The 16235-nt window shown below is 37.6% G+C and overlaps 1 protein-coding gene across 5 annotated transcripts in view; it reads right to left on the reverse strand.

The window, feature by feature from the left end:
• Positions 1–16235, reverse strand: part of RRAS2 (RAS related 2) — a 213995-nt gene that overhangs the window by 21228 nt on the left and 176532 nt on the right. The window contains exons 5-9 of one of the 5 annotated variants that reach the window (XR_008403211.1): positions 10446–10564; positions 6985–7036; positions 6794–6877; positions 6607–6662; positions 5671–6269 (exon numbers count right to left, since the gene is read on the reverse strand). Coding sequence is in view for 2 of the 5 variants with exons in the window: in XM_053720617.1 (XP_053576592.1) it covers positions 6985–7036; positions 10446–10564 (171 nt within the window). In the remaining 3 variants the exon portion in view is untranslated. Of the gene's footprint in view, positions 1–5670; positions 6270–6293; positions 6878–6984; positions 7037–10445; positions 10565–16235 lie in introns of those variants that run through there. The other 4 variants (XR_008403210.1, XR_008403212.1, XM_053720617.1 and 1 more) reach the window with 4 other exon arrangements.

Genomic DNA, 16235 nt, shown 5'->3' on the forward strand with positions numbered 1-16235 from the left:
TTGAAAGGAATGTTAAGCAATTTGTTCTTGGAAGACGCATCCGCTGACCAAGATTTTAACCAAAGCGCTCTGCGCGCCACAATAGCAAAACCAGAATTTTTCGCCGCTAACCTAGCCAATTGCAAAGTGGCGTCTAGGGTGAAAGAATTAGCCAATTTGAGAGCATGAATTCTGTCCATAATCTCCTCATAAGAAGAAGAATTATTATTGAGCGCCTTTTCTAGCTCATCGAACCAGAAACACGCTGCTGTAGTGACAGGAACAATGCATGAAATTGGTTGTAGAAGGTAACCTTGCTGAACAAACATCTTTTTAAGCAAACCTTCTAATTTTTTATCCATAGGATCTTTGAAAGCACAACTATCTTCTATGGGTATAGTGGTGCGTTTGTTTAGAGTAGAAACCGCCCCCTCGACCTTGGGGACTGTCTGCCATAAGTCCTTTCTGGGGTCGACCATAGGAAACAATTTTTTAAATATGGGGGGAGGGACGAAAGGTATACCGGGCCTTTCCCATTCTTTATTTACAATGTCCGCCACCCGCTTGGGTATAGGAAAAGCTTCGGGGGGCCCCGGGACCTCTAGGAACTTGTCCATTTTACATAGTTTCTCTGGAATGACCAAATTCTCACAATCATCCAGAGTGGATAACACCTCCTTAAGCAGAGCGCGGAGATGTTCCAATTTAAATTTAAATGTAATCACATCAGGTTCAGCTTGTTGAGAAATTTTCCCTGAATCTGAAATTTCTCCCTCAGACAAAACCTCCCTGGCCCCCTCAGACTGGTGTAGGGGCCCTTCAGAACCAATATCATCAGCGTCCTCATGCTCTTCAGTATTTTCTAAAACAGAGCAGTCGCGCTTTCGCTGATAAGTGGGCATTTTGGCTAAAATGTTTTTGATAGAATTATCCATTACAGCCGTTAATTGTTGCATAGTAAGGAGTATTGGCGCGCTAGATGTACTAGGGGCCTCCTGTGTGGGCAAGACTGGTGTAGACGAAGGAGGGGATGATGCAGTACCATGCTTACTCCCCTCACTTGAGGAATCATCTTGGGCATCATTTTCTCTAAATTTTGTGTCACATAAATCACATCTATTTAAATGAGAAGGAACCTTGGCTTCCCCACATTCAGAACACAGTCTATCTGGTAGTTCAGACATGTTAAACAGGCAAAAACTTGATAACAAAGTTTAAAACTGAACACACTTTATTACTGCAATTGCGAAAAAGTATGAAGGAATTGTTCAAAATTCACCAAAATTTCACCACAGTGTCTTAAAGCCTTAAAAGTATTGCACACCAAATTTGGAAGCTTTAACCCTTAAAATAACGGAACCGGAGCCGTTTTTATATTTAACCCCTTTACAGTCCCTGGTATCTGCTTTGCTGAGACCCAGCCAAGCCCAAAGGGGAATACGATACCAAATGACGCCTTCAGAAAGTCTTTTCTATGTATCAGAGCTCCTCACACATGCATCTGCATGTCATGCTTCTCAAAAACAAGTGCGCAATAGAGGCGCGAAAATGAGACTCTGCCTATGATTAGGGAAAGCCCCTAGAGAATAAGGTGTCCAATACAGTGCCTGCCGGTTATTTTACATAATTCCCAAGATTAAAATAATTCCTCAAGGCTATGGAGTATAAAATATGTTTATATATAAATCGATTTAGCCCAGAAAATGTCTACAGTCTTAAAAAGCCCTTGTGAAGCCCTTTTTTTCTTTCTGTAATAAAAATGGCTTACCGGATCCCATAGGGAAAATGACAGCTTCCAGCATTACATCGTCTTGTTAGAATGTGTCATACCTCAAGCAGCAAAAGTCTGCTTACTGTTCCCCCAACTGAAGTTAATTCCTCTCAACAGTCCTGTGTGGAAACAGCCATCGATTTTAGTAACGGTTGCTAAAATCATTTTCCTCTTACAAACAGAAATCTTCATCTCTTTTCTGTTTCAGAGTAAATAGTACATACCAGCACTATTTTAAAATAACAAACTCTTGATTGAATAATAAAAACTACAGTTAAACACTAAAAAACTCTAAGCCATCTCCGTGGAGATGTTGCCTGTACAACGGCAAAGAGAATGACTGGGGAAGGCGGAGCCTAGGAGGGATCATGTGACCAGCTTTACTGGGCTCTTTGCCATTTCCTGTTGGGGAGGAGAATATCCCACAAGAAAGGATGACGCCGTGGACCGGACACACCTATGTTGGAGAAAAAGACTATACCCCAGGTAAGACAAACTTCCTAAAACATGATTACCATATCGAAACTGCTGGACTGCAAAGGGAAATACACATAGACCTGACTCATGGCAAATATAAGTAAAATACATATATTTAAAACTTTATATTAATACATAAAGCGCCAAACCATAGCTGAGAGCATCTTAAATAATGATACATACTTACTGAAAGACACCCATCCACATATAGCAGATAGCCAAACCAGTACTGAAAGCTATAAGCAGAGGTAATGGTATATAAGAGTATATCGTCAATCTGAAAAGGTAGGTAGGAGATGAATCCCTACAACCGATAACAGTTCACATATGACAGACAGCACACACCTGATGCATGTGATGGAGGGCTACTGCAAACGCCACTCTGTAATGTAGTAACAACTAAAGTCCACAGCACCAATAATTTGAAGGAAAAAGGTTTTGCAAGCTTTATAGCATTTATTTATCCTTTACAGCTTCATACAGCATAGACACCCAGCAGCAAATGCTTTTGCTGCTGGGTGTCTATGCTGTAAAGGATAAATAAATGCTATAAAGCTTGCAAAACCTTTTTCCTTCAAATTATTGGTGCTGTGGACTTTAGTTGTTACTACAACCGATAACAGAGAACCCTTGAAAAGTTTTCCCGCGAGGAAAACCATAAAACCAAATAGGTGATACTCTCTTCACATCCCTCTGACAAACACTGTACTCTGAGAGGAATTGGGCTTCAGAATGCTTAGAAGCGCTTATCACAGAAGAAATCATAAAAATCAAGCACAAACTTACTTCACCACCTCCATAGGAGGCAAAGTTTGTAAAACTGAATTGTGGGTGTGGTGAGGGGTGTATTTATAGTCATTTTGAGGTTTGGGAAACTTTGCCCCTACTGGTAGGATTGTATATCCATACGTCACTAGCTCATGGACTCTTGCATGAAAGAAATAAAAAACCCAGTTATACCTATTCTAAAACTAAAGCCCCCCAAAATAAAAAAAATCCTATACTAACACTATCAGTTACTATATGAATAGCCCTTAGAAGTGTTTTTTGTAGGGCATTGCCCTAAAGCAATTTTAGCTCTTTTTCTCAAAAAAAAAAAAAAAAAAAAAAAAATTCAAGACCATTCTACAATAAAAGTAGTGGGAAAAGCTCAAACGGCACAGAATGTTGGACCAGTCATAAACCAGCTGTCACCAGTTCCTTGTGCTTCACTGCCTTTTTTAGTATGGAAGTCTCAGTGTGCATGATCGATACAGATACCAGAACCAATGTAAATTAATTTTACTTTAAGGATACAAAAATGCAACACTCTTTCCTATTTTAACACGCACAGATCAACTCTATTAACCAATGAACTCACAAGTAACCAGACACAGGGACTGTGTGTCTTTGGAGTTTGGATATGGAAAGTTTGCAACACAGACAGATAAAAGAATCACAGGAGATGAGAGAATGTTGGACCAGCAGAAATGTTAACAAATGGCATGGTCAGTTGGGGAGAACTGTTGAACAGGAAAGAGTGCAAGGGGTTAAGCTGGCCATGGGAAAGTGCATGGTAAGCCAGTCTAAATGTTGAGAACTGCTGGCCAGGCTGGAGAGCATGGGTGCACTGAGTAGTAGGTGAGAGCTGATGGAGTGCAGGAGAGAACGGGAGTCCCGGACACCAAAAAAGTAGAACCAGGACCCCTATGATAATACACCAGAGAATTTTACTTCAGGTCTTGACAGACAAGGACATAATTGAGAGGTACAGCTTAAAACATGTACGTTTCCTTAATCTATACAACAATATCAAGAGTGACTAGAAGCAACTATCTCTGGGTAATATAGCAGTACCAAGGTTGGTACATGTTAAGCTGCATACATATTTTGGTATCTGTAAGTTCTCAGAAAACAGAGGAAAGCAACAGCGCAATGGGACAGCCCACTTTCTCAATAGTACTGCCCCATATCCTGACTGCCTTTCGCACTCACTGTCACAAGTTTATTTCCTTTCTCTCAATTCCTGATGCCTGGCATAGTGTCAAGAGGGTATTCTTTCTACTGAGAGGATTGCCCAAATGTTCTGGGTGCCATAGATTTCACCCATAGAGCACTAAGGCCATTTTACAAAAAACACAAGCAATATCCCACTTAAGAGAGTTGTTTACAACCATTAAATGTGCATATTTTATTCTATTTGAATTCACATTTTTTGGGGCTTAGAATGGTTCCCTTTTTTGTTTAGTTGATTGATTTTCTTGAGCACAAGTTAATAGTGTTTTATTGGCCTTTTCCTGGTTGTCAACTCATACGTAAGGCCTCTCCTTCATGAACACAAACTATATTTAATATTTTGCCTACCATTCCTTGCTCTCACAAATCCTCAAATATCTCTGTAGGCTAACACCTGCACTTCATACAACTCATATACTCAACTTCTTTGCTTCATCAAAACATCACCTGCCGCTTTCAGCCATGACCTGCATACTAAATAACATACATGTTGCTCAGCACCCTCCCATCCCAGCCTCAAAAACTTACATGAATATGATCTATTTCTCAAACATAGAAATCACCCAATTGTTGTCCTTTGCATCTAAAGTGTTGTATGTGAACTGTCTGCTCCTGCCTACCAAATTACTCCAGCCCTCCTTCTTTGATAAGGCCTCCGATTGCTTGTCCTCTCCCTTAGGTCATGTAGAATATGGGTGCAGGACCTGGCTCCATGCTCCTGTCACCCACAATCCTAGTCAAGCAGAGCAAGCCCCACTTGAGGTGCCAAACCATGATTGAGAGCACCTCAGAAATACTCAAATCACAGTGCATGTGTTTAGATCACTTCAATGGGCCTTCCCTTTACTTTTCCCGAAAGGTCAGTGAGATTAGAATTGCATGCTGCTGTTTAGATAATTTGGTACAGTGCAATGAACTTTTGGGAGAAGTACTGCTGGACAGGGCTGTGGAGGAGGAGCCTAAAACCTGTGTAACAGATTTAATTTGCCCCCTTTTTTACCATATCATAAAAGTGGGATATGTTAACTTTTCATAACATAACATTGCACACTACAGACTTCTCAAGCTTACACAAGCAACATATCTTTACATATTTAACTTAAAAATGTACTAAAACAATGTATATTAACTTATGACTGTGTCTAGCCTTATCATTTTCATACTCAAGATCAGCTTCCCAAAACATAGCAAATTGCACCAAAGAAAATGTAATAATAAATAAATTATTACAAGATTAAGATGATATATGTTGGGTGCTTATGTTAATAATAATAATAATAGTAGACGATATCTGATGACACAACACACAGGTTACACAAATAAAATATTTTTAATATTATTTTATACTATACACACAAATCTATTACAACAGAAAATAAATTTGGCCATTTTTGCCAATATATATTTTTTAAATTAACATATACTAAATTAAATACCGCTAAATAAAAGCGGTATTTATACATAAACATAAATATATTGTGTACATATTTTTAACATAAAAAGTTAGGACAACAAATCTCAGTGTATACATAAATATAATTATCTTTTTGGTAACGGTACATGGAAAGAGTTTGTTTCTTCAGGTTAATTACTATGTTCAAAAGTAACAGAACCAACTGTTGATGGAATTGCATATTGTTCCATGTTTGCATTAGGTTTTCTAAAATCCTTTTCCCTGTTTAAGGTTGACTATTATTTTTTTGTTTGCTTTTTATTATTATTGATCTTAACTTGTCATTCAATAACTGCATTAGTTCAATCAACAGTGGTAATTTTATTACAAAATTGAAACATAATTAGCCAGTAGCACAGCATGTGTAGGCTGCTCTAAAGCTTTAGGGTTTTAATTGGACTGGTGTTAAATTCAACAATGGAGTGGATGGCATGTCTTTAGCAATCATATATAAATGTGGGAGTGCCATTAACATATACATCTTTTCTTTGTTGTTTCTGGCAGGCTGCAAGTGGTAAATCTTCAGAATCTCCTCAAATTATATATGGTCACTACTTTTGACTTTCTGATATATACAGGCAGGTACTGCTCTATCTGCAAGAGAGGAAACAGGCAAAGGTAAGCGATTTTGTAACAAGCTGTGTGTGTGCAATTGTGTCAATATGTGTAAAAACTGTTTAAACATGTTAACGTGCTTGGGCTACAAATGGCTGCAAGGCATTTCACAGCAATGTGGTACATTTCTGTGTAGCATGCAAAGTGCACATGTCCCTGTCTCTGAGCAGGTTCGTGATAATAAATCACACTGTACAGTAATTAGCTTTAAACTGTATTATTATTATTCATTGTTGTGGAGTCATCTTCAGTGTCAGGAATGTGTTATTATAAACGTGATATATATTTTTTCTCTACAGTGTATGCACATACTCACCAAAGGGAAATACTGTATCCTATCAAATGTGTTCCTTGATTGCATAGATACTTCTGCTGTAATTGGAAAATATAATATGTGATCATTTTCAGTAGCAGGAATAGATAAGAGTGAATATTATGTCTACTTGAGAGGGCTGTCATGTTTTAGGAAATGTCAAGAACATTTTTTGAGGGACGTGACTGACTTTGGCCTTTTTTGACCTTATAGGTACTTATGTCTTCTTGGGGACTCTGCTTTGGAGCTCTGTCCCTTTCATAGTCGTGTTCACCTGAAAAACATGTAAAGAAAAAAGGACACGTGAGTAAAAGTGTTGACATGAATACACTTAACAGTATTATCATATAACATCATTGGGTCTTAACAATGAGAACATACTTAAGTCTTCTTGGTGACTTTGGGGATTTGTCCCTCTCTGTTAATAGGCAATCTGAAAAACATAAAAAGAGAATGAAAATTTAAGTTTTAAAGGTTAAAATGTGGGTATGTCTTCATCATGACAGACAGCAACAATGGGCCTCTTATTTCCTCTGTAAGTAGTCACAAGATCTTGGAGGTCTGAATTTTGGGTAGATGTTTCTCTCTGGTTTTTATGAATCAGAAAAAAACATAGAAAAAGATCCTGAAAGTAAGTATGAACGGTACACACCTCTGTTGTCATATTTCTTGTCAAAAGGATTATGATACTGCAAATGTTTTTCAGTCACACATGATGCATCTTAAACATATTACTGGTCACCTGAAAAGACCTAATGTTGTTGTAATGTGAAGTGTTTTGCATCTTGGCTAATTCGGATCTGTTTTTCCATTCTGCATGTAGACCAAGAGAGAATAAGAGAGCATGAGCTCCATGTACATATATGATGCCCTTGAGGTGCATGCTGACAACAGAGAAAGTGGGCTCCATGTACTAATTTGGAGCCCTTGAGGTGCATGCTGACAAGAGAGAGAGTGGGCTCCATGTACTAGTTTGGAGCCCTTGAGGTGGATGCCGACAACAGAAAGAATGGGCTCCGTGTACTGATTTGGAGCCCTTGAGGTGCATGCTGACAACAGAGAGAGTGGGCTCCATGTACTAGTTTGGAGCCCTTGAGGTGCATGCTGACAACAGAGAGAGTGGGCTCCATGTACTAATCTGGAGCCCTTGAGGTGCATGCTCACAACAGAGAAAATAGGCTCCATGTAATGATTTGGAGCCCTTGAGGTGCATGCTCACAACAGAGAGAATGGGCTCCATGTAATGATTTGGAGCCCTTGAGGTGCATGCTTCCTGATGACAGCCTGCTTCCTGCAAGTTAAGAAGCAGCAATCATGAGACAGTCTGTTTCAGCTGCCCATTCTCTATGGTACATTGGGTCGAAAATGTGTTATCTTCTGTGCATTGTATTTCTATTCTTGTGTATGCCTATGTATACCTATTCTTGTGTAATTATGATGGAGTGCATAAACTCATCACCTCGTAGAATGGGTTAATTTCTCTACAGTAAATATACCATTCGGAAAGAAGCAAAATGCTAAAAACATTCCTCTTGGTAACAGGCAGGCAAAAAGAAGCCAATTAAACACAGCTGAGAAAAGTTAGAGGGCTAGATAAGGCAGCTCTTGCAAGCAAGGTTAGATTTATTTGGATCTTAGACAGGGAAGTAGAAAGACACTGGAAGAATTGTCTTGAGTAACCTATATTTAACTGTCTAATGCAATTTTATAAAGAACTTGTAGGATTATAGAAGTGTGTTTTTTTTTTGGTCCAAAGCATATGACTTTGTATGAGTACAGTTTTTACGCTTGCTTGTTTAAAAGAGAAAACTTTTTTTTGCATCATTCTGTTTGTGTTTAACATTTCCTAACAAGGTCCACTCCATTACAGTACTATATTAGGCTTATGTGGAATTTCAGGTGTCCCTCTTGTCTTCTAGCAACCAGAGTTGTTGTTTTGACATGTTACATCATCTTTTCACACCGGGTCTTTTTTTATATAATGTTTTGTGTAAGCCTTTTTCCTGCATCTTTGGCAATTAGCTATTAGCATAATTTCTTTGTAAGTTTGATGGAGTTATCCTGAGTGCGTTTCTTTTTTTAATTCAACTGCTGTTGTGTGACATTTTTCACTCTGCTTTATCCCTGGTTTATGAAGTGTTTAGTCTGAATGGACCTTGGACTGTTTTTTTTTTTTTGTCTAAAAATTTTGTCTTGAAATTAGCCAATCTGCTGCAGATCTCTACCTGAACTTGGACCTAATTCTGCATTATCCTTTGTACCTGTTTTGCCAGATAGTTGCTAACTCCTGTCTGTACAACTTTGTGTTCTGTTTACAGTCTAGTCCTGGGGCTTATCCAGTCTGTTGAAACAGTGTAACAGTTCATACCCACTTCTCAACCTCTGGTTCCATTCCTGGACGGATAGTTGCCCAGCATCATTTGTGACAATAGGCTTGTTTAATGAAGTTTGTCCCTGTATTACTTGGCCCTGCATGCAGATTTGAAGGACAGTGTAATCTTCATCTGCATTTTAGTAAAAGTCCCAAGGCTTCCATTCATCTAAATAATTGTTTTATTGTTTAGATTTATGTTAGTGTAAATGATTTTTAAGAGTAAACTTTTGTGTGTGTGATGTCCATTTCAGGTTTCTGTATTGTTTTGTGTGCATGAGTGCCTTGTGTATTTTAAGTATGCGTATTCAATCTTGTATGTTGTGTTTATAAGTGACATGTTGCTTATATCACTCCCCATATCACCAGAGGACAGATGGATCACCAGTATCAATGCCTGTGACTGCCTCTGGTGCCACAGCTTTTAGCAGCATCTATTACCATTTATCCAACTTGATATGCTAAGGAGGACCTCCTCCATATTCTTTAGAATGCTTTTGGAACATGTTAATTTTTTTTTCTTCACTACAGCTTTATAGTCTTAATATCCACTTTTTACATAGTTAAAAGTTGTCTTGCACCTGCTAACACTGCCCAAGCTGTCCCATATTTTGACTGATATAATATTTTATGATGCACTTATTTTGTCATCAGATGTTGCAGATAAAATTTCATTGTGCTCTAATACTGCCTCAATTAAAGTTGTTTTCTTCTTCTAAAAAACTGTATCCTCTTAAATTTTTACTAATCTTTGGATTTTTTTTTTGTTTGGGTATGTGTGTCCTCTTCCTTCTCTGTAGAAATACCTTTCTTCCCAAATCTTGCAATATTTAGCAGTTCAATTCTCTCTCCTGTCTGCATTGAGCTAAAATGGAGGTTAATTTTAGTGAAGTTTGTGATTGGCTGTGAAGTCAATAGGAATGGAAAATGCGCGAGAATCCACCCTGTTGGAATCGAGCGTTTTGTTGAGCAGTTAAAATTATTTTTCTTGTATCAGTTCCAGGTGTTTATTGATCATCAGCCATTGTCGTTCTTTCCCGGTGCCATTCCAGAAAAATTGACTTGGCAAGTTTGTGATATAGATAATAAAAAACAAAGTCCAATCCCGTTTTTCGGTACCGAAAGAGCAAATCAGAAAGATTGAAATCGACCCGATGTATTTAATCCCTTTGCAAACAACAGTGCAATAATGAAATGCTGTAGAACATTAGAGCATTTGTCTTTTTATATTTTGATATATTTTATCAGCTTCTAATGAAAATGACACAAACTTTCATGATTTAGTGTTTTATATATAAAAAAAAAAAAATCAAATTGACTTATGACTTCTATATCCCGTTAAACAAATATGAGGGTGTGCACTTAACTCAGGAACAAAAGCTCTGCAAGTTATTTTGTCTGAAATTTTCAAAATAAGATTCAAGCAAAATACTTCAAAGTTTAACAAATTTGACCATTTTATGATATGTACCTTATAGCTCTTACAAGCTCAGTAAAGATTTGGTCTACGTTTTTTCTCAGTTTTGCTGACGTTTCAAAATACTTAATTTTCAATTGGCTTCCTAACTGCTGTCCTTCTTCTTGCAGAACCTGAAAATCACAATCAGAATCCTAATTAGCAAATTACAACATATTGAAGAGACATTATTTATCCTGTCCCACCTAATAATCTGTGAAAATATTACGTAAATGGCTTCAGATATCACAACTGTCTTAGAATCACCTTAGCAAAAATCATCCACCACACGCTACTGCTTTTATAGACTTAATATAATATGAAATTGACACTTTGGTAAAACCCAGTATCTATATTAGTTCATACAGTAGAGGGGAACATCTATACTCCACAAAACAAAATATAGTAATCAATTTAGCTTTTCTGAGTGCTCTGACCTGGCACCCTTTTAAAGGACCACTAAACACAAATTAAACTACATAATTTTGAACCTTCCCATCTGAGAATAATTTTACAAAGAAAACTGCAGCTTTATTGTCAGATTAGTATATTGTTTTATGTTTATTCATTTCACTGATTTCCCGGTCCCCAGAACAATAGAACCCCTGCTAACCAATCACAAACTAATATTCAGATGTAGCACAAACTCTGTTTGCACATGTGCAGTTGAGAGAGACTGGGGAAGCTGCCCTTATCTCTTCCCTTAAAGGGACACTGAAACCAAATTTTTTCTTTCATGATTTAGATAGAGCATGCAATTTTAAGCAACTTTCTAATTTACTCCTATTATAAAATGTTTTTCATTCTCTTGGTTTCTTTATTTGAAAAGCAAGAATGTAAGTTTAGATGCCGGTCCATTTTTGGTGAACAACCTGGGTTGTTTTTGCTGATTGGTGGATAAATTCACTCACCAATAAAAAAGTGCTGTCCATGGTCCTGAATCAAAAATTGTCTGGCTCCTTAGCTTAGATGCCTTCTTTTTCAAATAAAGATAGCAAAAGAGCGAAGAAAAATTGATAATAGAAGTAAATTAGAAAGATGATTAAAATTGCATGCTCTATCTGAATCACGAAAGAAAAAATGTAACTTAGTTACTATTGCAAAGAATGATTATTCTATCATGATTGCTGATGCAAACCTGATAATCCACCTTTTACAAACATGTTACTGCTGAGAATCTTAGGGTGGAGGGGGAAGTAAACAAAAGCTGATCATAAATTGCCTAAAAGTATTAACCCAAACCTCCCTGGGAAAAAGTGAACAAGCTCAATATTTTGATGTATTTTACAGAAAAAGGCAGCAAAATAAATACTGCACAAAATAAATAATGAATGTATATTGCACTAGTGTTTCCCTTGCAATAATTGAACATTTTATACATTGTTGAAATGTCAAGTTTAATGGTCCTTAAAAAAAAAAAAAAAAAAAAAAAAAAAATACTCCAAGCAAGTTTGGTTTTTCAAAGGTATATGAAACCCAAATTTTTCTTTCATGATTCAGATAAAGCAGCAATTTTAAACAACTTTCTAATTTACATATATTATTATTTTTTCTTCGTTCTCTTGGTGTCTTTTGTTGAAAAACAGGAATATATGCTTAGGAGCCGGGCCATTTATAGAGCACTATATGGCAGCAGTTTTGCAAGAAGTGCCATGTGGTGCTCCAGATGCTACCTACGTATCTCTTTAACATAGAATGGGAACACACACATGGGAACGAAGCAAATTTGATAATAGACGTAAAATGTCAATTTTTTTAAATGGTATGCTCTGTCTGAATCAAATTTGTTTTATTCTCTTGGTATTCTTTGTTGAAAGCTAAACCTTGGTAGGCTCATATGCCAATTTCTAAGCCCTTGAAGGCCACCTATTATCTCAGTGCCTTTGGACAGTTTTTCACAGCTAGACAGCTCTAGTTCATGTGTGCCATAAAGATAACACTGTGCTCACGCTTGTGGATTTAACTAGGAGTGAGCACTGATTGGCTAAAATGCAAGTCTGTCAAAAGAACTGAAATAAGGGGGGATACTGCAGAAGCTTAGATACAAGGTAATCACAGAGGTAAAATGTGTATTAATATAACTGTGTTGGTTATGTAAAACTGGGGAATGGGTAATAAAGAGATTATCTAACTTTGAAACAATAAAAAAATCTGGATTAGACTGTCCCCTTTAATGTAAACTGGTGAATTTGTCTCAATGCACTTATTACACTGATAGAGAAAGATGTAATACTAAAAGGGAACACAAGGTAAAAAAACACTGAAAACATCAATAAATGATTTGTATTTGCATCTTGTTACATTCCCTCTCCCCAGTGAGATTCTCCATTCCAGAGAGTTTAGTTACTTTTTATGAAAGGCGCTAGCCCCCAGCAGCCTGTCTCCTCTCCCCATAACTGTGTTTATCAATTGCTTTCCCACCACCACTCTTCCTAGGTCCCCCCAGCTTCAACTGAACCCCCCAACAGCAGGCCCAAAGCCCCCACGACAAACCTGACCCGGTCCTGACCATAAAAATGCTGGTCAGCATCCGGTAAGTCCCCCTCCTGTATTTCTAATATATATAACATACTATAAAATGATAAATTAAAAGGGACATTATACCCTGAAAATAAAAAAGGTCCAAGCGTTTTTATGTTAAATTTTAAAGTGCTTGCACGGCGTCCAATCTCTAACAACAGCTTGTATATATATATTTTTTTGAAAAGTAAACTTCCCGATTTAGAAGTAATTTACCAAACCCTTCACTCCTGTAGGGATACGTTTATAGTCCTTCTCTCGCGGTGACTGGTGCAAGTGCGTATTTGCAAGATTTGCAGGAAGATGTCCCTTGCAGTAACGCGGTGGCAGATTATGATTTCCAAGAGACCGGCAATGTGTGCTCTATGCCTCAGCGGTTACGCTGAGACTGAAATGCTGAAGATCATTTCACACATCATCTTCTACAGCGCATCGCATATTCTTGGAGACCGGCAATGTGTGCTGTATGCCTGCATCAGTGTACAGCATGGTGACTTGCAAGATCCCATATACTTGAGAAATGCTGTGCAAGTGGGTGATGAGGTTACACATGCCGTACACTGATGCAGGGGCAGGTCTGTGCAATGAGCCCACGGAATGTAAATCATGGTCCTAAGACGTGCCGTAGTTAATATGCCACTGAGGCATAGAGCACACATTGCCAGTCTCCAAGAATATGCGATGTGCTGCAGTAAGAGATGTGTGCAATCGTCAGCATCTCAGTCTCAGAGTAACCTAGAAATTGTGCAATGGCCTGCAGGACGTAGACAGGGGCAGGTCTGTGCAAAAGAGCCCATGGAAACGGTGAGACTGGGACTAGGTAGTTAGCCATATGGAAGATTGCTCCACTGTACTTCAGTAGCATGGGCTCTGCATTCAACTAGTTGAGAAAAATAAACAAGCCAAAACAAATGTCTTTCACATAGATTCCGAGTCTTGTGTTAGCCTTAAAAAGCAGCGTTGAGAGGTCCTAACGCTGCTTTTTAACGCCCGCTGGTATTACGAGTCTTGAAATGACAGGTGTACCACTCACTTTTTTGGTCAGACTCGAAAATACCGCAAATCCACTTACGTCAATTGCGTATCCTATATTTTCAATGGGACTTGCATAACGCCGGTATTACGAGTCTGACAAAATGTGAGCGGACAGCCTCTCCTGTCAAGACTGATACCGCATTTAAAAGTCAGTAGTTAAGAGATTTATGGGCTAACGCCGTAGCATAAAACTCTTAACTAAAGTGCTAAAAAGTACACTAACACCCATAAACTACCTATTGACCCCTACACTGAGGCCCCCCACATCGCACAAACTAAAAAAAATATTTAACCCCTAATTTGCCAAACCGGACATAGCCGCCACTATAAAAAATATATTAACCCCTAAACCGCTGCACTCCTGCATCGCAAACACTAGTTAAATTTTATTAACCCCTAATCTGCCGTCCCTAACATCGCCAACACCTACCCACATTTATTAACCCCTAATCTGCCGCCCCCAACGTCGCTGCAACTATATTAAATGTACTAATAGTATATTATACTAATAGTTACATTGTAGCTAGCTTAGGATTTATTTGGTAAGTATTTAGTTTTAAATAGAAATAATTTAGTTAATGATAGTTATTTTATTTAGATTTATTTAAATTATATTTAAGTTAGGGGGTGTTAGGGTTAGACTTAGATATAGGGGTTAATACATTTAATATAGTGGCGGCGACTTTGGGGGCGGCAGATTAGGGGTTAATAAGTGTAGGTAGGTTGCGGCGCCATTGGGGGTGGCAGATTAGGGGTTAATAAATATAATGTAGGTGTTTATGTTAGGGTGTTAGGTGTAGACATAAAAAGTGTTTCCCCATAGGAATCAATGGGGTTGCGTTAGGAGCTTTACGCTGCTTTTTTGAAGGTGTTAGGTTTTTTTCAGCCGGCTCTCCCCCATTGACTCCTATGGGGAAATCGTGCACGAGCACGTTTTGCCAGCTCACCGCTACCGTAAGAAGCACTGGTATTGAGGTGAGATGTGGAGCTAAATTTTGCTCTACGCTCACTTTTTTGCGGCTAACGCCGGGTTTGTAAAATCCCGTAATACCAGCGTTGTCTGTAGGTGAGCGGTGAGGGAAAACTGCTCGTTAGCACCGCACAGCATTACCAACAAAACTCGTAATCTAGGCGTTTGTTTCCACAAATAACGAATATTAATAAAGTTCAAGCTGCAAAACACAAATCATGTCAAATCATGTCTGCAGGCTGTCAGGATTTCAGCTTTCACTGTAAATTGTGGATTTTCATATGGCCTGTGATTGGAGGGTGGGCGTGCTAGTCTCAAGCACAGCTCAGCCCTTTCCTTGGGGAGTGTCAGCACTGTCTAGATTAATTCCAGAAGAGGGAATAAGAAAGGTAAAAATTACAAAATGTATTGTTTCTTAATATCCTATATATGTCTCATTTCAGTAGTTAGTGCATTTACTATTGGTATATGGATCTGTAATATCAGTGTACACTGCCCATTTAAGGTCACACTGCATAAGCTTGGAGAAGCAAACCTTTCTGAGCTTGTGTGCCCAGACTGGTGATAGTGGTAACTTTTTAAAAAAACATTTAAAAGGATATTAAAGAAAGAAACTAAAATTAATGTGTCTGTTAAGCCTATGCTATATGCAATTAAAGCTGTATTGCTGATACATAGCACAGATAAGAATAAATAATCTATTAATACTACAATTGTAGTCAATAAAACCAATCATTATGGTGGTAGCCCGGAGGCAGAGTATCAGCAAATTTGTTATGAATACCACTATGTGCACCGCTACCATAGGTTTACCACCCCTTGCATCAGCACTTCACTGTGATGTCTTAATAGTTTTTTCAAATGCAACATCCTAATTAATGATTAAATTTGTATATGTACATATAAATATATATATATATATATATATATATATATTATATGTATATATATATAATATATATATTATATGTATATATATATATATATGTATGTATATATATATATATATATATATATATATATATATATAATATATATATATATATATATATATATATATATATACTGTATATATATATATATATTATTCAGCCCTTTGTGGCAAAAAGACTGTAGTGTTAGGACCAGTCTATATTGGGGCACCTTGTAAGTGGTGACTGGCTAAGCAAAATGTGGCCATATTGTGTGACTAAGATCCCAATTTTATTTAAAAAGTATAGTTGTCTCTTGATGTTGTTTGCAGGCAATTTTTTTCAGCAGTTCAAAAAATATGTTGTGCT

This window comes from Bombina bombina, chromosome 7 (genome assembly GCF_027579735.1).
Source record: "Bombina bombina isolate aBomBom1 chromosome 7, aBomBom1.pri, whole genome shotgun sequence".
Classification (NCBI taxonomy): Eukaryota; Metazoa; Chordata; class Amphibia; order Anura; family Bombinatoridae; genus Bombina; species Bombina bombina.